We start from the raw sequence: 23,301 nt of genomic DNA, 5'->3' as shown, positions 1-23,301 counted from the left end.
GAAAGATGTGAAGGCTTTAGAGAGGATGTGGAAGGGATTTCCAAAAGTGATTTCACAAATGAGAGACTTGATTATGCCGGTAGACAGAAGAATCACAATCTTTCCCAACAGAGGAGGAGGTTTAGCTTAGTTTAGTTTAGTTTAGATATATACATATGGACAGCACCGGTAGTCAGGATCAAACCCAGGTGTCTGACCCCCTGAAGCAGCAACTCCATCGCCCACCGCAAGGTGATTTGCTAAACATATTCAAATCATGAAAGGTATGAGTAAGAGAAATTGTCATTTGTGAAAAGGTCATAAGCGATGGAATGAAACAATCAAAAATTGAACATCAACTTGGTGTTACATTAACAGTTAGGTCTAGGAAAGTAGTAGTGGAGTATTCAGTTGCTTGAGATAATGATTTAATCATATTGTGACTAAGGAAAGCATATTGCTTATGTGTTACACCACTAACCAAAACCAAATCTAATTACACTTAGATCAAGATGGTGTGCTAATAGCAATTAGAACTATGAGGTTCACTAGGGCTTACTGGGAAGATTAATCACACTAACTACTGACCACAAACTGCTGTAGATCATTTTGTAACCACAGATTGAATCCCTCAAAATGGCACATTGAGAATGCAGACATGAACTATCCTTTTTGCCTCAATGTAACAGATTCAGTACAGCGCGTCCAAATAAAACAACAAAAAAACACCTTTTGGAAAGTACCCTACGGTGATGCCACAATGGATACGGAGAAACAAAATTCCCACTCTGCAGGAAGTAGAAAACGATTCATTTGTCACAGCGACAAAAATAGCTACATTGCAATTTGGAATCCAAAATTGGCTTAGTAACAGGAGACACAGTGGGCAGCAGATGGGGTGGGGAGGCTGCTGAAGGGTGGGTTTTCTGATATGAAATCTGTGACCAGTAGTGTTCCACAAGGATTATTGGTGTTTGCAATATATATCAATATATGAATGACTTGGGTATGAATTTGGGACGTATGATTAAAGAGTTGTAGAGTTGTACATTGCAAGGATGATTGTCATAAGCTATGGCTTAATACTGATGAACTGAAAAGTTTAGTGCAACTTTAATTTACTTACCAACTTTAATTATGATAAGTGCAGGATGATGCATTTTGGTAGGTCAAATAAGGGTAGGAGAAACATGAATAAAAAGATCTTAAGCTATAAGCCAGGGCAGAAACAATGGGTCTGCCGGGGCAGTCCTGTTTGTGGATTCTGGGAAGAAGACAGAAGAGGGCTGTGCGGGGCTGGAGAACACTAAGGTTGGAGGCTGTGGAGAGGAGATTTCCAGAGGTGATGAAATCGGAAATAGTCTGGGAGATGATGGCCTGATGTTCACTTATGGGCTCATGGTCAAGAGATAGGTATTAGGTGGAGTCCGAGAGCTGGCGCGTGGCATCAGCACAGTAGAAGCCAGCCTGCCATTCATTCAACAGAATATAGTTCTGAAACAAAGACCTCATCTACCCTATTTATAATGCCATATATCTTTACATTGAGCTTAGCTACTTAGCTTTCTATCTCATCATCTGATTCATTTATGGAGAATAGTGATGGCATCAAAATAGAAATTTGGGCACACACATCATAAGACATCCTGCCAATTTAAGCACTTTTTTTAATATTACTACTCAGTCTCTTGTTGCTCATCCAAACAGGTCAATAAATTTCTTCAACTACATGAACCATGCATATCTAACAACTGTGTACAACGGTCTTTATTAAACGCTTTCTAGAACATTGGTCAAATAACATCCTTTCACATTCACCTGTCCACTAATTTACTCAGTATTTCAAGAGATATAATTGGTTCACCAGGCATGATCTACCATTTACAAATCCATGCTGGCCTCTCTGATCAAGATGCCCAGTCATTATTCCCCACTTCAACTTGAGTAATTTTCCAACAATGAGGCTACCTCATTCAGAATTCCTTCATTGTCATTTCTCAACCTTCCTAAATATCAGAATAGGATGCATAATTTTCTAATCTAAAGGAACGGTTCCCAAATCAACAAAACTTTGTTAGGTGAAAGTTAGGGAATGTGTGATACTCCCACACACTTCTTTTAGAACTCAGGGATGGTCATTCTGATCTGGGAGTTTGTCATTAATTTTATTAATACTCTTGTTTCATTTACTTTAATTTTAATGTTCTTGGTATTGGGGGTAGGGTACTGACATGGATAGAAAATTGGTTGACAGACAGAAAGCAAAGAGTGGGGATAAATGGGGCCCTTTCGGAATGGCAGGCAGTGACCAGTGGGGTACCGCAAGGTTCGGTGCTGGGACCCCAGCTATTTATAATATACATTAATGACTTAGACGAAGGGATTAAAAGTACCATTAGCAAATTTGCAGATGATACTAAGCTGGAGGGTAGTGTGAATTGTGAGGAAGATGCAACAAGGCTGCAGGGTGACTTGGACAGGTTGTGTGAGTGGGCGGATACATGGCAGATGCAGTTTAATGTAGATAAATGTGAGGTTATTCACTTTGGAAGTAAGAATAGAAAGGCAGATTATTATCTGAATGGTGTCAAGTTAGGAGAAGGGGGAATTCAACGAGATCTGGGTGTCCTAGTGCATCAGTCAATGAAAGGAAGCATGCAGGTACAGCAGGCAGTGAAGAAAGCCAATGGAATGTTGGCCTTCGTAACAAGAGGAGTTGAGTATAGGAGCAAAGAGGTCCTTCTACAGTTGTACCGGGCCCTGGTGAGACCGCACCTGGAGTACTGTGTGCAGTTTTGGTCTCCAAATTTGAGGAAGGATATTCTTGCTAGGTTCACTAGGTTAATTCCCGGAATGGCGGGACTGTCGTATGTTGAAAGGCTGGAGCGATTGGGCTTGTATACACTGGAATTTAGAAGGATGAGGGGGGATCTTATTGAAACATATAAGATAATTAGGGGATTGGACACATTAGAGGCAGGAAACATGTTCCCAATGTTGGGGGAGTCCAGAACAAGGGGCCACAGTTTAAGAATAAAGGGTAGGCCATTTAGAACGGAGATGAGGAAGAACTTTTTCAGTCAGAGAGTGGTGAAGGTGTGGAATTCTCTGCCTCAGAAGGCAGTGGAGGCCAGTTCGTTGGATGCTTTCAAGAGAGAGCTGGATAGAGCTCTTAAGGATAGCGGAGTGAGGGGGTATGGGGAGAAGGCAGGAACGGGGTACTGATTGAGAGTGATCAGCCATGATCGCATTGAATGGCGGTGCTGGCTCGAAGGGCTGAATGGCCTACTCCTGCACCTATTGTCTATTGTCTATTGTCTATTGATTCAACACTAATTTGCAGGTTATTCCCTTCCTCTGTTTTGTGCATGATTTTTTTTGCAAGTAGACCTCTTTAGCACATTTCCTCACCACAATCTCTGTGAGTTCATATCACTGCCCCATTCATTCGGTGAGCCCAAAAATTCATTTGACAGTTCTTGGAACTCTCTATTTAGTCACTTAAAAATATCGTTTCCATCAAAAGGGACTAATGGGAGAAACATTTTGAGACCTGTTGCCTTGCACAGTTGCTGGAATTTGTTTGAATAAGCTACACTGGTATGCAAATAAGTATTCAGTTAGCGCGTTAGAGGAAAAAAAACACGATTATTACATATCCTATCAAAAATAGAACACACAAGTCACTAGGCCAATAAAAAGTCTTTTATTAGACTTTGACAAATATAGATTTTTCCCAACTACTGGGAAAAGTTCATTAATACCAATGAGCAACAACTGGAAAAATAAACTGTTGCAGAAGCTATCTCATAACCTGAATATCACTCTGCAATCTTCTTAAAACTGACCAGATAAAACAATAAACTTGAATCCACAGAGCATTTTTCATGTCCTCAGGACATCCCAAAGTACTTTGCATCCAATGAAATATTTTTGAAGTGTAATCACTGCTGCAAAACAGAGAAACAGACCAATATATATGCGTAAATGGCTCAAGAAGCCAGTGTCACCGATGAACAAAGGGTGACACACTGACATAATATTAATATACTTCCTGGGCGGCACGGTAGCGCAGCGGTAGAGTTGCTGCTTTACAGCGAATGCAGCGCCGGATACGGGTGCTGCACTGTAAGGAGTTTGTACGTTCTCCCCGTGACCTGCGTGGGTTTACTCCGAGATCTTCGGTTTCCTCCCACACTCCAAAGACGTACAGGTATGTAGGTTAATTGGCTGGGCAAATGTAAAAAATTGTCCCTAGTGGGTGTAGGATAGTGTTAATGTACGGGGATCACTGGGCGGCACGGACTTGGAGGGCCGAAAAGGCCTGTTTCCGGCTGTATGTATATGATATGATACAGCATAGAAACATAGAAACATAGAAAATAGGTGCAGGAGTAGGCCATTCGGCCCTTCGAGCCTGCACCGCCATTCAATATGATCATGGCTGATCATCCAGCTCAGTAGCCTGTACCTGCCTTCTCTCCATACCCCCTGATCCCTTTAGCAAAAAGGGCCACATCTAACTCCCTCTTAAATATAGCCAATGAACTGGCCTCAACTACCTTCTGTGGCAGAGAATTCCACAGACTCACCACTCTCTGTGTGAAGAAATGTTTTCTCATCTCGGTCCTAAAAGACTTCCCCCTTATCCTTAAGCTGTGACCCCTGGTTCTGGACTCCCCCAACATCGGGAACAATCTTCCCGCATCTAGCCTCTCCAACCCCTTAAGAATTTTATTTGTTTCTATAAGATCCCCCCTCAGTCTTCTAAATTCCAGCGAGTACAAGCCCAGTCTATCCAGTCTTTCCTCATATGCAAGTCCCGCCATCCCAGGGATTAATCTGGTGAACCTTCTCTGTACTCCCTCTAAGGCAAGAACGTCTTTCCTCAGGTTAGGAGACCAAAACTGCACACAATACTCCAGGTGCGGTCTCACCAAGGCCCTGTACAACTGCAGCAGAACCTCCCTGCTCCTAAACTCAAATCCTCTTGCTATGAATGCCAACATACCATTCGCTTTCTTCACTGCCTGCTGCACCTGCATGCTTGCTTTCAATGACTGGTGCACCATGACACCCAGGTCACGTTGCATCTCCCCTTCTCCCAATCGGTCACCATTCAGGTAATACTCTGCTTTCCTGTTCTTGCCGCCAAAGTGGATAACCTCACATTTATCCACATTATATTGCATCTGCCATGCATTTGCCCACTCGCCTAATCTATCCAAGTCACTCTGCAGCCTCCTAGCATCCTCCTCGCAGCTAACACTGCCACCCAGCTTCGTGTCATCCGCAAACTTAGAGATGTTGCATTCAATTCCCTCGTCCAAATCATTAATATACACTGTAAATAACTGGGGTCCCAGCACTGAGCCTTGCGGTACCCCACTAGTCACTGCCTGCCATTCCGAAAAGGACCCGTTTATTCCTACTCTTTGCTTCCTGTCCGCCAACCAATTTTCTATCCACCACAAAACTGAACCCTCAATACCATGTGCTTTAAGTTTGTACACCAATCTCCTATGTGGGACCTTGTCGAAGGCCTTCTGAAAGTACAGATATAACACATCGACTGGTTCTCCCTTATCCACTCTACTAGTTACATCCTCGAAAAATTCTATAAGATTCGTCAGACATGATTTGCCTTTGGTAAATCCATGCTGACTTTGTCCGATGATTTCACCACTTTCCAAATGTGATGCTATCACATCTTTAATAACTGACTCTAGCATTTCCCCCACTACCGATGTTAGGCTAACTGGTCTATAATTCCCCGTTTTCTCTCTCCCTCCCTTTTTAAAAAGTGGGGTTACATTAGCTACCCTCCAGTCCTCAGGAACTACTCCAGAATCTAAAGAGTTTTGAAAAATTATCACTAATGCATCCACTATTTCTGAGGCTACTTCCTTAAGCACTCTGGGATGCAGCCTATCTGGCCCTGGGGATTTATCTGCCTTTAATCCATTTAATTTACCTAACACCACTTCCCGACTAACCTGGATTTCCCTCAGTTCCTCCATCTCATTAGACCACCGGTCCCCCACTATTTCCGGCAGACGGTTTATGTCTTCCTTAGTGAAGACAGAACCAAAGTATTTGTTCAATTGGTCTGCCATCTCCTTGTTCCCTATGATCAATTCACCTGTTTCCGACTGCAAGGGACCTACATTTGCCTTAACTAATCTTTTTCTCTTGACATATCTATAAAAGCTTTTGCAGTCTGTTTTTATGTTCCTTGCCAGTTTTCCCCTCATAATCTATTTTCCCTTTCCTAATTAAGCCCTTTGTCCTCCTCTGCTGGACTCTGAATTTCTCCGAGTCCTCTGGTATGCTACTTTTTCTGGCTAATCTGTATGCTTCATCTTTTGTTTTAATACTATCCTTGATTTCCCTTGTTAGCCACGGATGCACTACCTTTCCTGGTTTGTTCTTTTGCCAAACTGGGATGAACACTTGTTGTAGTTCATCCATGCGACCTTTAAATGCCTTCCATTGCATGTCCACCGTCAACCCCTTCAGCATCAATCGCCAGTCTATCTTGGACAATTCACGCCTCATACCCTCAAAGTTACCTTTCTTTAAGTTCAGAACATTTGTTTCTGTATCGACTTTGTCACTCTCCATCCTAATGAAGAACTCTACCATATTATGATCACTCTTGCCCAAGGGGCCTCGCACAACAAGACTGCTAACTAACCCTTCCTCATTACTCAATACCCAGTCTAGAATGGCCTGTTCTCTCGTTGGTTCCTCGACATGTTGGTTTAGAAAACCATCTCTCAAACATTCCAAGAAATCCTCTTCCTCAGCACCCCTGCCAGTTTGGTTCACCCAATCTATATGTAGATTGAAGTCACCCATTATAACTGCTGCACCTTTAGTGCATGCATTTCTAATTTCCTGTTTGATGCCATCCCCAACCTCACTACTGCTGTTAGGTGGCCTGTACACAACTCCCACTAGCGTTTTCTGCCCCTTAGTGTTTCGTAGCTCTACCCATATCGATTCCACTTCCTCCAAGCTAATGTCCTTCCTTTCCACTGCTTTAATCTCCTCTCTAACCAGTAACGCTACCCCACCTCCTTTTCCTTTCTGTCTATCCCGCCTGAATATAGAATATCCCTGGATGTTGAGCTCCCAGTCTTGGTCACCCTGGAGCCATGTCTCCGTAATCCCAACTATATCATAATCATTAATAACTATCTCCACATTTAATTCATCCACCTTATTACGTATACTCCTTGCATCGAGACACAAAGCCTTCAGGCTTGTTTTTACAACTCTCTTACCCCTTATACAATTATGTTGAAAAGTGGCCCTTTTTGATTTTTGCCCTGGATTTGTCTGCCTACCACTTTTACTTTTCACCTTGCTACCTGTTGCTTCTACCCTCATTTTACACCCCTCTGTCTCTCTGCTCCTGCTTCCATCCCCCTGCCACATTAGTTTAAATCCTCCCCGACAGCACTAGCAAACACTCCCCCTAGGACATTGGTTCCATTCCAGCTCAGGTGCAGACCGTCCTGTTTGCACTGGTCCCACCTCTCCCAGCATAAGAACAGTAACAGACACCTCTAAAGTAAACATAAGTTGAACAGCCAGCAAGAGTCAAGAATTTTAGTGTCATTTGTTTGTAGACTAATTGGCTTGGTATAAATATAAAATTGTCCCTAATGACGCAGTAAGGGAATTCACAACTACATGTAACCAAAAGTGCAGAGTTGATAATCCATCTCAGCTTCCTCCTGAAATTCCTATCATTGCAGAAGATGGTCTTTATTTGCTCCATGTGATGTCAAGAAATGGTTCGGAGCATTGGACACAGTCTCTTTAGGTCCAGACAATATCCTGGCTGTAAAACTGAAGACCAGTGGTCCAAAATTAGCTACATCACTCGAGAAGCTGTTCTAGCACAGCACCCACCCAACAATAAGGTAAATAAAAGTTAATCAAATGTAGGGCAATTATCACCCAATGGCCTACTCTTGGTCTTCGATATTGCTTTCAAATGGCATTTACTCAGCAATAACTAGCTGACAGGTGCCTAGTTTGGGTGTTTAGACTCAACACCATCCAGGACAAGTCAGCCAGCTTGATCTTCATCTCATCGGCCAACCTAAGCATTCACACCCATCACTAATGGAATACGGTGGCTGCAGTGTGCACTGGGGTGGCTGCAGTGTGCACTGGGGTGGCTGCAGTGTGCACTGGGGTGGCTGCAGTGTGCGCTGGGGTGGCTGCAGTGTGCGCTGGGGTGGCTGCAGTGTGCGCTGGGGTGGCTGCAGTGTGCGCTGGGGTGGCTGCAGTGTGCGCTGCGGTGGCTGCAGTGTGCGCTGCGGTGGCTGCAGTGTGCGCTGCGGTGGCTGCAGTGTGCGCTGCGGTGGCTGCAGTGTGCGCTGCGGTGGCTGCAGTGTGCGCTGCGGTGGCTGCAGTGTGCGCTGCGGTGGCTGCAGTGTGCGCTGGGGTGGCTGCAGTGTGCGCTGCGGTGGCTGCAGTGTGCGCTGCGGTGGCTGCAGTGTGCGCTGCGGTGGCTGCAGTGTGCGCTGCGGTGGCTGCAGTGTGCGCTGCGGTGGCTGCAGTGTGCGCTGCGGTGGCTGCAGTGTGCACTGTCTTCAAAACGTATTATGACATCTTGCCCAGGTGACTCCAACAGTACTCCCAAATCTGCAACTTCAATCAAGGACAATGGCAGCAGGTGCATGGTAAAACCACCATCGCCACGTTCCCATTATGTCACAAACTACGCTATTTGGACCTATGTTGGCTTTCCTTTATTATTGCTGCGTCTAGTTCTGGGGTTTTCCTACCCAACAACATTCAGAAATCACCATCTGCTCAAGTGCAATTCGAGAAGGGGAATTTAAAAAATGCTTCTCTAGTGATGCCGAAAAAAGATGTTGAAAAATGAATTCAAATTAGTGCAAATTAGGGGTGGCACAGGTAGAGCTGCTGCCTCACAGTGCCAGACACTCAGATTTGATCCTGACTTTGCTGTCTGTGCAGTGTTTACACACTCTCCCTGTGCCAACTTAGGTTTCCTCCCACATCCCAAAATACATGCTGGTCCAGGTTAATTGACTTCTGTAAAGTTTCTCCTTACGAATAGGGAATAGATGAGAAAGTGGGATAACATTGAACAAGTGTGAACGGGTGGTCGATGGTTGGCGTGGACTTGGTGGGCCAAAGGGCCTGATTCCGTGCTGTATCTCTAAACTAAACTAAAAACTAAAATTATGAGAGCTGCAGAAAAAAATACAAGAAAAAAAAGAATATATTTTCTCAGGGGGTTCATGGTTTCTTAAGTCTCGGCTATTTTTAAGAACATAATGGAAAAAGGGCTTATGCCATCCACATCTCAGTTAATGCATTAACATACTTCAAGGAAAGCCAAATAATTGACAAAGTTAGCAGTCAGTGGGTGTTGTGATTCTGCAAAATATCCACAAGGTAGCAGAGGGTGGAAAACACTCAGCAGCGCGTTTGCATGTTTAACACAGCTGACCGCGTGAGATTGTCTCACACCATGGCAGTGTACCTTTTTCAGAACATGAGTCTCTTTAGTGCTGGCATCACAAATGTTATTGCAAATTCATAATTATATGCTGTTAATCTTTCAGCTCGACAACCAACAAATTAGCAAGTGCTTCTATGCTCATTTATGGTGGGTGGCATAGCAGAGCTATCACATTTAGTAAATGTGATCTCAGTACTCTGCTAGCATCCGCTCTTCAGCATGCAGTTTCGAACCTTTTCAGGGGTCATTTCATCCTGTGGCTGTACAATTCTTTAGCGAAATGGCCAAAGTGCCTTCAGTTGCCTGGGGACGGTTTTACACTATAGATCAGGCATTGCCTCATCAGTCAGAATTGAGCAAAAGATCAGAGAGAAAAAGAATTATAGGTAAAAGCACTGAGGGGGAAAGGACATGTCGAGTGGAGCAGATGAAAAGCAAGGGGAGAGGTGGGAAGGAGAGTGAGGTGAAAAGAAAGGGTGAGGGTTGGGGTAAGTTTAGAGGGAGGTTTGGAAAAAGGCAAGGGTAGACGAGGGTCAAGGCAATGGAACAGTAGGTCGGGGAAAGTAGAAGGGTAAGGGAGGGATTAAGAGGAGAGAGAGGGTCAGGGCAAGAGACGAGGGAGAGTCAGGGTAAAAGGGGAGGAAGAATTGGGGCAAGGGGAGAGGGTGGAAGAGAAAGAGGATCGGGACAAGGAAGGGTCGGGGGGAAGGAGGGGGTCAAAGGGAGGAGAGAAAGGGAGGGTCAAGGCATGGAGAAATGAAGAATTGGGGTGACGGGAGAAAGAAAGGAAAGAACAAGGGGGAAGAGGTTCGGTGAGGGCAAAGGGAGGGTCTGGGCAAGGGGAGAGGGAGGATCGGAGTGAAGGTCGGGATGAGGCAAGAGGGAGGGTCAGGGCAAAGGAGGGTTTGGGGAAGGGACAGATGTGGTCAGGAGAGAGGTGAGAGAGATTGGAGATGGGGAGATGGAATGGGGAAAGTAAGGCGAGAGGGAGGTTCAGGGTGAGTGGAGAGGGAAAGGGAAGAGCAAGTGGAGAGGTATTGGGTACTTTTGTTAACTTTACTTCAATGAAATGTAGAGAGTGTGAACGTGGTTATAGTTAGGAAGCACAAGTGATTGTACAATTTAAAGTTTTACTGAAGAACTAGTAACAATGAATGAAACTGGAGGGAAAGTCAAAACAACATCTGTTTTTTAAGTATAAGAAAATAACTGCAGATGCTGGTACAAATCGATTTATTCACAAAATGCTGGAGTAACTCAGCAGGTCAGGCAGCATCTCGTTTCGGGTCGAGACCCTTCTTCAGACTGTTTTTTAAGTGGTGGCTTCATTCCCCAAAACGATTGGCTGGACGTAAGATTTGATCTTCCCCCATACATGAAGCTAGCATTGATCCTTTCCCTATTCAAACAAGCGAAAATGTCTGCAGGAAAACCCTGCTGAAAGATATGTCATCATGAGCTGCACTCAGAGAAACCAACCTGGTAGAACCTACTGCCTTAGTGAAAGATTTGCACTCATTCATGCCAATGCTACAGCACACTGGAAAATAAAGTGGAGGACTTAAGGTCAAGGCTGCTTTATCAAAGGGAGCTGAGGGAATGCTGTGTGTGTTGTTTCACAGAGACATGGCTTACCCCCAGCTCCCCAGACTCAGCCGTCCAGCCTGAAGGTTTCTCCATCCATCGTATGGATCAAACACAGGCATCTGGCAAAGGGAGAGGTAGGGGCGTCTGCCTCATGGTCAACTCTTCGTGGTGCTCAGACGTGGCAGATCTGCTCTCCGCACCTGGAACATCTGGCAGTGAAATGCCGCCTCTTCTACCTCCCGAGGGAATTCACCTCCGTCATCCTGACCGCGGTCTATATCCCACCCCAGGCAAACATCCATCTAGCAATGGACGAGCTGCATGCCGTGGTCAACAAGCACCAGTCAGCGTACCCCTAAGACAATAGACAATAGGTGCAGCAGTAGGGACTCTGGGGACTTCAATAAAATACCCAAAGACAGAGAAATATCTTGCTCCCTGAATAAACTCTATGTTTGGACTAGGAGCATCCAAACTACCGTTCCTGGACTGGGGTCACTCGAGGTCAGGATATCAAGACAAACACAGTAGGCAGGGAAATGGAGGGGTTAACAATGCCATCAAGAAGATACAGATGGCAATGATATTTAGTTACATCGATGAAGATGGATGCTTCCAAAGCAAGTCTCAATCTGCCTACATATACAGGTCTTGTATATGTAGTACAATTAATGTCAAATGAGGTCTGTATGATTTTTGATGTCTCTGTGCTTGCTCAACGGCCGCATTGAAACACCAGCAATAAGGACAGCCTGCTATTTTCCACTCCAACTTTAAATTGATTCTTCAAACACCAAATTTGGGCCCTCGTGTTTCAAACCGAACTGAATTCAAGGAATGCGATGACACAAATATAGAGTTAGATTGTGCCAAAAATCAGGTGGTCTCCTGCAATGTTAGTTTTCCTTTTGCAAGCTAGTTATCACAGAACTGTTAATAAGAAAAAAAACATGTTGTGAAGGTTTATAACACAGATTTGCTGTACTGCTTAACACAGAAACACATACGTGATTCAATGATCATCAACATTCCAATACAATGCTCGTTACCATTAACACCAGTGCCTCACAGGGATGTGTGTGCGAGTCAGAGCTGTAGCGAGCCAGATCTTGAACAATGATGAATAGGAATAGGATAGGAGATAGATAGCTTAGTAATATGGTGTCAAGACAGCAACCTCTTCCTCAATTCCAGCAGGATGCTGGAACTAGTTATTGACTTCGGGAAGTGGGATGGAGTACATGCTCCAATCAGCATCATTGGTGAAAATGATCGAGAGCTTCAAGATCCTAGGCATAAATATCACCAGTAACTTGTCCTGGACCACAACATTAAAGGTACGGCCAAAAAAGCACACCAATGCCTCCACTTCCTCAGAAGATAAAGTTCAGCATTTCTTCAACGACTCTCACCAACTTCAATAGATGCACTGTAGAAAGTATACAATCAGGATTTATCACAGCTTGGTCTGGCAACAGCTTTGCCCACAGCAGCAAGAAATTGCAGAGTTGTTTAGTCCATTTCTTCACTCAGACCAGCCTCCTCACTGTCGATTCCATCTACACTTCATGTTGTCCTTGGAAATCAGCCAATGTAATCAAGGACCATTTATACCCAGGTCATTCCCCTTCCCCCTTCTTCTGTCGGGCAGAAGATACAAAAACTTGAAAGCATATATCACCAGATTCAGGAACAACTTCTTTCTCATTGTTATCCATTGTTGAATGGTCCTCCCATAAGCTAGGGTATGGTCCTGATAGTCTAACCTACCTCTTTGTGGACCTTGAACTTTTTCTCTGTCGCTGTGATGCTATGACGTTGGAACATGATATTTTTGCACTCTGGCATTTTTCTCTTTGCACTCTGACATTTTTCTCTGATCTTCGGATCAGTCTGAAGAAGGGTCTCGACCCGAAACGTCACCCATTCCTTCTCTCCCAAGATGCTGCCTGACCTGCTGAGTTACTCCAGCATTTTGTGAATAAATACCTTCATTGAGATATCAGATGATTAAAAAATAAAAAGCACAGATAGGAAGAAGTGCCACGTTTGCAGTTGCATTAAATAAAGGTAAGATAATCCTGCTTAATTGTTTCTTTTTGGTGATGCCCACTAAGCGCAACTGCTCACAACATATATTGAATATAGTAAAGTGATGGGAGCAAATGATTTGGTTTTTTCCCCATAAACTTACATTAAAAAAATTTGTCTTGTTCCTTTCATAGAAGAGTCCTTGTGCTGGCATATGCTTCAACTGTTGCCATGGAACAGTAACACCAAGCAACACGTCTCGAGCCCAGTTCAGGTTCTGCAGAAGGATTAAATTGGTAAAGTTACAACAGTGATCAAAGGAGCATGTTAACATACTTGAAAGTGGCACACAATTAAACAGAAACTTGGCCATAGTATATTGGATTTACTAATGGCACTAAAAACTACAACTTAAACGAATATACATTGGCCTGAATATTCTAACAATGGCTGTGGCTTCAGTGTCCGGCTGCTTTCATGCAGCCTGTCTCCGGATGTTAGTGGATTCACGTTTGCAAGTCTTTCAATGGTACTCTTAACTAAACTTTTAACTTTGTTAAGACTTAACAAAAAAAAACTGTTAATATGTGTTAAATATCTCTAAATTCTCCCATAGCCTTTCAAACATAATGTATTTTACATTTTTTTCAGTAGCTTTTAAAAATGAGCGATATTTCAAATACAGCAAAACTCCATTAATCAGGGAGATTTAGGAATTGATGATGCCAACCTCGAAAATGTTCCAGACAATTGTCGTTCTTTCATATTAATAACCCAACACTTCTTAAATACCATTCTTTTAGCTATTACATTGGTCAGTGCTATAAATTACATAGGTCAGTGCTATAAATTTTCCTATGAACCTGATGAGTTTCAGAGGGGCCACGAAACCAGGGATTCTCTGTGCCAAAATTGATAAATGCTCACAAATTAATTCATGGAATAGGGCAGATTGTCCCATAAGGAGAAATTAGAGCTTGCCTTAGCTCTGTTGAGTTCAAAATAATAAAAGATGAAACATTCAAAACTCTTACACAGACGCAAGGTGCTGGAATAACTCAGTTGGTCAGGCAGCATCTCTGGAGGGCATGGATAGGTGACGTTTTAGATTGAAGAAGGGTCCCAACCTGAAACATCACCTATCCATGTTCTCCAGAGATACAATCGCTGTTACTCCGGCACTTTGTGTTCTATACAGGATTCCGGCATCTGTAATTCCTTGTGACTCCAAAGAGCTTATAGAGCTTGGCAGGGATGGCTTGGTAGATATAGGGATATTATTTCTTCCAGCAGGTGTATCTAGATTCAGGGGTTGACATTTGCAAAACAAGTGGAGGCAGTCAACCATTCAGGATAGATATAAAGAGCAATGTCTTCATCCAGAGGGTGGTAAGTTTGTAGTAATTCTACCAAGAGACAATACAAACTCAGTTGTTGAGTATATTCAAGACAAAGCTAGATTTTTGAATATTTAATTAATTTAAGGAGATTGGGTTAGTTCAAGAAAATGGTGCTGTTGTAAAAGATCAGCCCTAGTCCGACTGTTGGCCAGAACAGGTGTAAGGGACCAAATATCCTAGTTCTGGTTCTGTATGTGTGCTTATATATAATAACACAACCTTTCCAGTCCCAATTATTGACAGTTATGGGATATCAGCCGTCCCCAATTCATTCAGATTCTACTACATGCCCATCAAATGTACAATGGGCCAACTTTGGTCAAAGTAGTTCCATAATGATAATGATCACCTTTTGATGTTGTTTAACCACAGGTATTAAAAGTGCTTCAAAAGTGCATTATAAATAGATGCTTGACATTGCTCTGTACAAGTTATGCACAAATCTTTATTTCAGCTGAAACAGGGGTATGTCATAATCAATTTCATTTCAATGTGGTAATTACAGGTACTCATCAAGATTCTATTTCTGTACATTTTGACTTTCTTGCTTTTAATACTTCTGCTTTGAAGAGCAAATTCACATGATATTGTCAGGAGAACTGGCTGAGGGAAAGTACACCATCCAGTGGTACAAATAATCACTAGAAATAGTTGTTAAACCCTAGGCTTCTTCCACATCAGTCACATTTTCCTCATGTTCTTCCAAGCCAGTCCATTGGCATGGCCTTCAATGCATATTACTTAAAAAGAAAAAATAAGTGCAGTCATAGTTTATGAACATAAATATCATTGAATAATACAGCACTACATTAGTACTCTATTGATGCCAAACTCCAGACAATCGAATGACCCAGTGACAAGTTGCCCACCGTGTTTAGGGGAGTGGCAAAATCTGTGGGTAGTGAAACGAACAGTTTGCAGTTAAAATTTGGGAGGGAATAGAACAGCAGTGTGAGCCAGAGTAGAGTCAATGAGCCCTCTATGGCATAAAGAAATATGACTTACAAAACCCAGGTCAGATCTGGAGCATGACTGAGCAGACTGTGACAACCATTCCAAGTATGTGTGCAGGAAAAAAACTGCTGGTAAAATCAAAGATAGACACAAAATGCTGGAGTAACTCAGCGGGTCAGGCAGCATCTCGGGAGAGAATGAATGGGTCACGTTTTGGGTCGAGACGCTTCTTCAGACTGATTGGGTCGCGGCGCGGTGAGGTGATGGGCCCTCCTCTTTGGTGAGAGGCTGGAGAAGACAGGACCCCAGACTGTGGTTGGAGGAGTGGGGCACTTGGCTTGGCAAGATGCTGGAGGGGACGGGACCCTGGCTCAGCGATCCAAGCTGGAACATGCTTGAAGGCTCTGAATTAGGAAAGGATCAAAGTCTCATTAGATCGAAAAGCCAGCCAAAAATAACCCTTCATTGTCCTTGGTTAAAAATGACTGACTGGCTGAGGTTACAGACTGCTGATGAACAGCGTGGAAATCCATCTTTGCCACAAATTCAGAATAGGGTTATAAAAAGGCAACAAGGGAGAAAATCCAGAAATCGTTGAGATCAGAGAATCTATTAACCCTTTATTAAAAGGGCTTGAATATAAAATTATTTTCTCTATATCTTTTAAAGACCGGGTATAGAAAGGCTACTGTTGCTGTTGGGAAAAGATAAACCGTCAGGACAATGAGTCATGATATACAATGTGCTCTAACTTCTTCAAAGCAATAATAATAATAACTTAATAATAACTTTATTTGTATAGCATTTTTCATACAATTGAATGCACCCCAAAGTGCTTTTCACAAAAACCCAGGTCTAAACAAAAATACAATTTAAAACAGTAAGGATATAGACAATTAATAACATAAAAAGCACAGATTTATATAAAAATATAAAATAAAAAATTGAGAGTGTAAAAGGACAAAAAACAGAAACACTGAGGTCAAATACAGATGTAAGAGCTATCTTGACCATTTCATGGAAAGGCAGTTGTTGCATTGGTTTTACTTGGCTGCTGACAGCCCACTCAATTAGGAATTCAGAAAGGCCAGAAGGAACGAAGGAAAGCTGAAAGCTGCATCCATAAATACTTGGCCTTCTACCCTCTCTTAACCTTTCTACTTCCAACTGCTGGTGCAACATCAACTGTCTTGAATTCTCCACTCCCCTTGCCCACTCCAATCTCACTCCTCTGAACGAGCAGGTCTCCGCACAATCCTAATATTGTTATCAAACCCGTGGAGAAGGGGGATTGCTGTTGTAGTCTGGCAGGCAGACCTCTACTGTGCTGAGGCCAGGTGCCAGCTCACAGACACCGCCTCATACTTAGCCCTCGACCTTGAGTCCATAGAAGCACACCAGGCCTTCATCTCCAAGACCGTAACGATCTCATTACCTCTGGCAATCTCCCCTCTGCAGCCTCCAAACTTATAGTTCCCCAACCTCGCAGTGCCCATTTCTATCTACTCAAATACCACAAGCAGGACCACCCTGGCGGACCCATTGTTTCTCCATGCTCTTTCCTCCCCTTCAAACTCATCTCCAAATACCTCTATCTATCTCATCCCCCATTATTCAGTCCATTCCAAGGCACCTCACAAGCAGCTTGAAGAAGGGTCCTGACCAGAAATGTCGCTAACCCAAGTTCTCCAGGGATCTGCCTGACCCGATGAGTTAATCTAGCACTGTTTTACTCAAGATCTCAGCATAGGCAGTTTCTTATGTAACCACAAGCAGCAGGTCAGCATCAGCAGCTGGACATCATTTAGGCAGGCGATTCAGCTTCAAACAACCACAAAAATATTAAATATATGCAGGGCATTTAAGAATCTAATTTTAAATATATTAAATATTATCTACCATTAATGCAATGGCACTCAGATTTTACCTTATTGATTTGGGTTAGATTTTGTTTTGATTTTATGTCAATAATGTCTATTGAAATCATAATAAAAGGGTTCGCCTGACTGTTAGTGACATTAACCAATTTGCAAACAATTAGCTTCCAGCAAGACAAATAATCTAGGTTTGAAACAAACCAAGCAACTCAAAAGCATGCAACCTCCTTATACTACAATGTAAACGTACCATAGACGATCACACCCTTTGATATTTGGATGGTCTTCATTTAACACACTCAGCCAAAAACAGTTGAACAAAAGGACAAAAGCAAGACTGTAGATGCTGGAAAGCACGTTGAGTTTTCACTACAGACTGAACAAAATCTAGTTGCAGCATCAAGGTGGGGATGGGAAAATATTCTCTGTCTATGTAGTAGCTGTGATTGGCGATTTGGTAAGTCAAGCGGAAACAGAGGAGTAAAAGCAAGTTTTCCTTCTGTGCACCCTGGAAGTTGCAAAAAGTGTGAAAAAAATCTTGTTTTCTTGTGATCAAAGCAGAAGCTGAGAAAGACACCAGACTGAATTACGAATTAACATAATTCAAGAGAAAAAGTTAAGGAATTGTTCATTTTTAAAGTGTATTCATTAATACAGTGGATGCAGTGGCATAATTTGTTCCCCATAATATAATTTGCAATATAAATCACAGGTCTATATCTCCAATTATAAAATTCTTGCAAAATAAGTGTTTACTCCTTGATAAATAGCTTCTTTCTGTTAGAATTCTCAGTCTGCCTTTTGCAAATGAGCCTTCGCAAGATGGTAAGCAAGAACTCATGGCATCTAGAAAAAACAACGAAGAGTTTAATTGTCTCAGGCTTAACTGGACAGATGACTACAAGCATCACCTCACCATCCCTGGAAAGAAGAAGATTTCAAGAGAGACATAGATATAGCTCTTGGGGCTAACGGAATCACGGATATGAGGAGAAAGCAGGAACGAGGTACTGATTTTGGATGATCAACCATGATCAAATGGAATGGCGGTGCGGTCTCAAAAAAGAGCCGAACGGCCTACTCCTGCACCTATTTTCTATGTTTCTATGATTAACGAGCTTCAAAATCAGTAAATGTCGCATATGTCTTATATGTTTTAATTTAAAAAAATGTTCTTGTTTTTTTTCAAATTTTGAAAGTATTAAATTTTAGACAAATTTTGGTTGATTTTGATCAGATCATAGGTAGGCCCATTTTTAAACCTGCGGTATTTCATTATGATTTAATAACTTTCAAATTTGGCCACCCATGTCACAGATTGGTCCCCTTATTTACAGAAACACCCATATCCTTAGTTCATAGATCCTCATGGAATAACACTGCCAGACATCCAGGGAGCTATGCCAATCCAAGGAGAAATTAAAGGGAAAATAGTTTACTCCATACAGCACATGGCACATTGCTGAACAGCATGCACGAGTTTTCTCACAACAGCAGAGACAACCGTTACAACTGATATGAGGAACTGTTTTCAGGCATGACTTTCAACCCCAGTGAATGAACACGTGATTTGCTTCCTCGAGGTAAAAGAGAATTGATAATCTGGAAAACTAACTTGCCTCTCCACCCACTAACAACTTATCAAGAGGCAACATGATGAAATATACTCCGACCACAGTGAGAGGTAGATTGTGTAACAACTTTTGATCTCTCCACTGCTCAAGAATGACCCATACATGGTTCAGGATCTTGCACATGCTAGCTCACTTTGCATTGTGCCCTTCATTGGAAATATATATGACATTAGAGAAAGGGCAAAGAAAAGGCATTTAGCTGACCAGTATAATCTAAAGAAGATTGTTATTGACTTCAGGAAGCAAAGCAGTATTGATGGTGTTGATGGACGAAAGCTTCAGTTTCCTGGGAGTAATTATCACCAGCAATTTGTCGGACCAGCCACTTCAAAGCTATGGCCAATAAAGCATACACACCACTACTTCATTAGAAGACTTAGGAAATTCAGCATGTCCAACAACCATCACTGACTTCTGCAGATGTGTCGTAGAAAGCATTTTATTGGAATGCATCACAGTCTGGTTTGGGATCAGCTCCATCCAAGACTGCAAAAAATTGTGGATGTAGCACAGACCATCACGCAATCCAAATCCTTCCATTGATTCCATCTCCACTTCACGCTGCCTTGGCATAATGGAGGACCAGTCTCACCCCCCTCGTCCCCGCTCTCCCATCAGGCAAGGGGTACAGAAGTTTAAAAACACATTTCTCCAGATTTAGGTACAGTTTCTTCCAAGCGGTTATCAGGCAATTGAATGATCTTCTCATCAGCTAGAGTGTGGTCCTGACCTCCCATCTACCTTATTGGAAACCTTTGAACTACCTTGTATCAGACTTTATCTTGTACTAAATGTTGTGCCCTTTATCCTTTATCTGTGCACGGCTTGATTGTATTTAGGTATAGACTTTTCTATGACTGGATAGCAAGTAAACAAAAGCTTTTCACTGTACCTAGGTACATGTGACAATAATAAACTAAATTATACATGAATTTTAAAGTCTTCAAATAACAACCATCCAATTGCCTAGAAATATACCACTAAATCTGCCAGTCATCCAGCACATTGTACCAAAGTTCATCCCATTGACTTCCTTTGCGAGTATGATAGATATATAGTGAATTTAGGCTCTAAAATGAAGATGAATTTTGAGTAAATATTCAGAGAACAAAGAATACATTGTAACGAGGAACAATGGAGATTATCCTTGGGAGGAACGAGGAACGAGGATATCCTTCTTCCCATGGATATTGGAAGGAAGTGTTTTTTCTTTTTTTTAGTCTTTACAGATACAGCGTGGAAACAGGCCATTAGGACCACCGAGCCCGCGCCGACCAGGGATCACCCCGTACACTAATTCTATCCCACACACAAAGGGCAATTTTACAGAAGCCAATTAACATCCAAACCTTTGGTGTAGGGAGGACACCGGAGCACCCGGAGAAACCCAAGCGGTCACAGGGAGAACGTACAAACTCCCAAAAGACAGCACCCAGAGTCAGGATTAGGTCGCTGGCTCTGTAAGGCAGCAACTCTACCACTGCACCACTGTGAGGTCTCATCATGGCAGTAGAGGGGCCTATGACAGAGTGGGTGAACAGTACAGCTTTCTAACAGGAAGCTACATTCACGAATAATGACCTGCATTGCCAAAATCATCCTTACTAGATGCCCCAGCAGTGGCCCATGTAGGTTTGAGTTCATTATGTAATGCAAGGTCTGCTATCCACATAAGACTTCTTTTGGAGTTTAGGACAGTGCCACATTCATGCTGGAACAAAATCAGAATAGTGAAATTGATCATGCTTTTTAATGTCACTGCTTTTTCCCCCCTGAGTCCCTTGTATACGTGTAGTAGACGCATGGAACACCAGGGGATAGCATTTCATTAAGCTTCCTTAAGTGCATGGAAAGATCAGGATTTAGATCAAATTTGAAAATGCCGCACAAGAAACAAAAAGCCACAGAACAGAATTTCTCAGCCAGGTCCTCAAATTGGTAATTGTTCTTAAAAATTCTCACCCCTTCCCCGCATCAACTGTCAACGTTTTAACATTCCTCATGTCAATCAAGTCCTTTCAGTCACACAAAGTTTACTTTTTCAAGCAGGAATTTATGTTAAAAAATCTGTCTTTCTAAATTAATGGCATGCATTTACCTTGTGTGTCTTGCTGTAAATGTATAGATACGCCAGTCTGTAGAGACTCTTGTAGTGCTGAGGGAATCGGCTGAGACACAGATGCAGTGCTCTAGTACACTGCTCGATCAAGACTCGCCGCTGCTCCCTCTCATCTCCTGGCAGGCTCTGAGGGAGGTCCTCCAATCTGTAGGTGTCTTTTGTATCTCCTGAAGGTTCGGTTGTTTTCTTTTTTGAGTCACAGAGAGATGAGGAGGTGGTCCTGGTGGGAGTGACAATAGCTGTGCTGATGATGCCAATCTGACACTGTGACTCAGTATGCAATTTTGCCCCTGCTTGTGCTGCCAGTCTCAAAGCCAGAGCATCTATTCCTTCACTGATCTCCATATTGCTTCCTCTACAATGCTCAGAGCAGACTCGTCCCACTGAATCCTCTTCTTCCAACTTCCTATAGTTCTCCCTTGATGGTAGAGCTGTTTCCACAGGTGCTCTGTGACCTGTACGTTCAGCCAGCCTCAAAGTCAAAGCATCAATGGCGTCTGTAATCTCTGCATTACCTCCTCTACAATCCTCCGATGACATCCGTAACCCAAAATCATCTTCTTCTAGTTTTCCATGGCTCTCCCTGGATAAACCAGTAGCCTCCGCGGTTGAGGAAGATGAAGGGCTACCTTTACCAGAGTGAATCTTCTTGCTACTGTCCTGGGAACTGGCTGCATCAGTGAAAACGTCCTGGGTAGAGCTAGAGTCAGAGAGTACCAAAATCACGCTATCTTGACTTCTCTCTGAAAATAAAACATAAGTATTTCAATTACAATTTGCAGTTCTTGGAATAATAGAAACATTGCAACATGGAAGTTGCCTATTTGGCCTGATTCTGTTTTCTTCTAGAACTCTTCAGCCAGAACCATTCCTCAATTCATTCCCCACAACCCTACAATTGTTTCTTTCTCAAATATCCAAATCATCTCCTGAGGTATGCTTCGATTGAATGTCCTTACACTGTAGTGAAGTCTATGTTTCTGAAAGGAAATTTGTACCTCAAGCTTGTTGCATTGTGTTACATTCTGTGCCACCCTTACTGAATGAAAATCTGTTGCCCAGTCTCTAGTTTCAACTGATCTCCAACATCAATGCCATTTTGGGGACATAGTTCAGATTTTCACGTGAAAGCTGCTCCCAAAGTTTTCTCCCAAATGGCCCAGCTCAAATTGAGGTTACATTCCCAGTCACTGAGCCAAATTTTTCATCCTCAGCATTCAAGTACAAATGTTAGTGGTCGGTAAAGTCAATTTATTATTGTTCGTGATTTTCTATTTTTTCCTCAACGTAATTTCAGTCCGTGCAGTTCCATGTACAATTTGCATATGGGGAGGATCACACTACTGTTGCCATTTCCAATAAGGAGATGAGAAGATAGGAAAATGAGGGAGAACAGTACTCTAGGAGTCAGTTTGACAGTAGAAATTTTGCAAAACCATTGGTATCATATTTTAAATGTTTTGCCAGAACAGTAAAATTCCAACATAGAATCAAATTCCTTAAAACTTACTTAATTGGCATTATTCTACAAGTTCACAGATGATCAGAAACAAGGCATCTGAATATTTTTAAAACCCTCCTTACTAATTACACGACTAACAGTTTCATGATGCAATTATCGGCAAAACACAAAGATTAAGCTTTTACTACTATTTATACTTAACAAAGTAGTATTCAATAACACTCCAATAATACATCACATTCAATACTCTGGTGCGCGCGCCCAACTGACAGGTTTTCCAGACTCAGAACTGCACGGACTGAAATTATGTTATTCCTATTAATATCCCAATACACTTTTAATTTACTTTTTTAAAGATGTTAGACAGTATTAGACTTCATTTTTCAGTTTAAAGGGATTGGGTCTATAGGGTCCCAGTGAGTGGAAAAGGAAAACAGTAAATACCACCTGGTAAACTACATGCTGAACCATTGGGATTCCTGAATAGTCAGATATTGAATTATGGGATTTACTGCATAAGCCACTCTTTTGCTGGTAACATTAAAAGGTCTGTTTTCTTGCTGTATCTCCAAAACTAAATAACAGCGAAAATCTTTATTTGTGCATGTTGAACAAAAGGAATATCTGAAGAGAATGCAATTTATTCAACAGAATTCTCATTATAATGAGGAAAAAACCTCTCATTGTTATAAAGTTTGGTTTGGGTTATTTTTGGTTAGCTTATTGTTACTGCACCTATAGATC

The 23,301-nt window shown here is 42.4% G+C and overlaps 1 protein-coding gene across 4 annotated transcripts in view; it reads right to left on the bottom strand.

The window, feature by feature from the left end:
- Positions 1-23,301, bottom strand: part of cabin1 (calcineurin binding protein 1) — a 220,037-nt gene that overhangs the window by 114,978 nt on the left and 81,758 nt on the right. For all 4 annotated transcript variants that reach the window (XM_078421329.1, XM_078421331.1, XM_078421330.1 and 1 more), the window contains 2 exons: positions 21,075-21,838; positions 13,275-13,388 (listed from right to left, as the gene is read on the bottom strand). In XM_078421329.1, the coding sequence (XP_078277455.1) occupies positions 13,275-13,388; positions 21,075-21,838 (878 nt within the window). The remainder of the gene's footprint in view (positions 1-13,274; positions 13,389-21,074; positions 21,839-23,301) is intronic.

The sequence above is a fragment of the Rhinoraja longicauda genome, chromosome 25 (genome assembly GCF_053455715.1).
Source record: "Rhinoraja longicauda isolate Sanriku21f chromosome 25, sRhiLon1.1, whole genome shotgun sequence".
In the NCBI taxonomy this organism is placed as follows: domain Eukaryota; kingdom Metazoa; phylum Chordata; class Chondrichthyes; order Rajiformes; family Arhynchobatidae; genus Rhinoraja; species Rhinoraja longicauda.
This window is presented reverse-complemented; position numbering and strand designations above follow the sequence as displayed.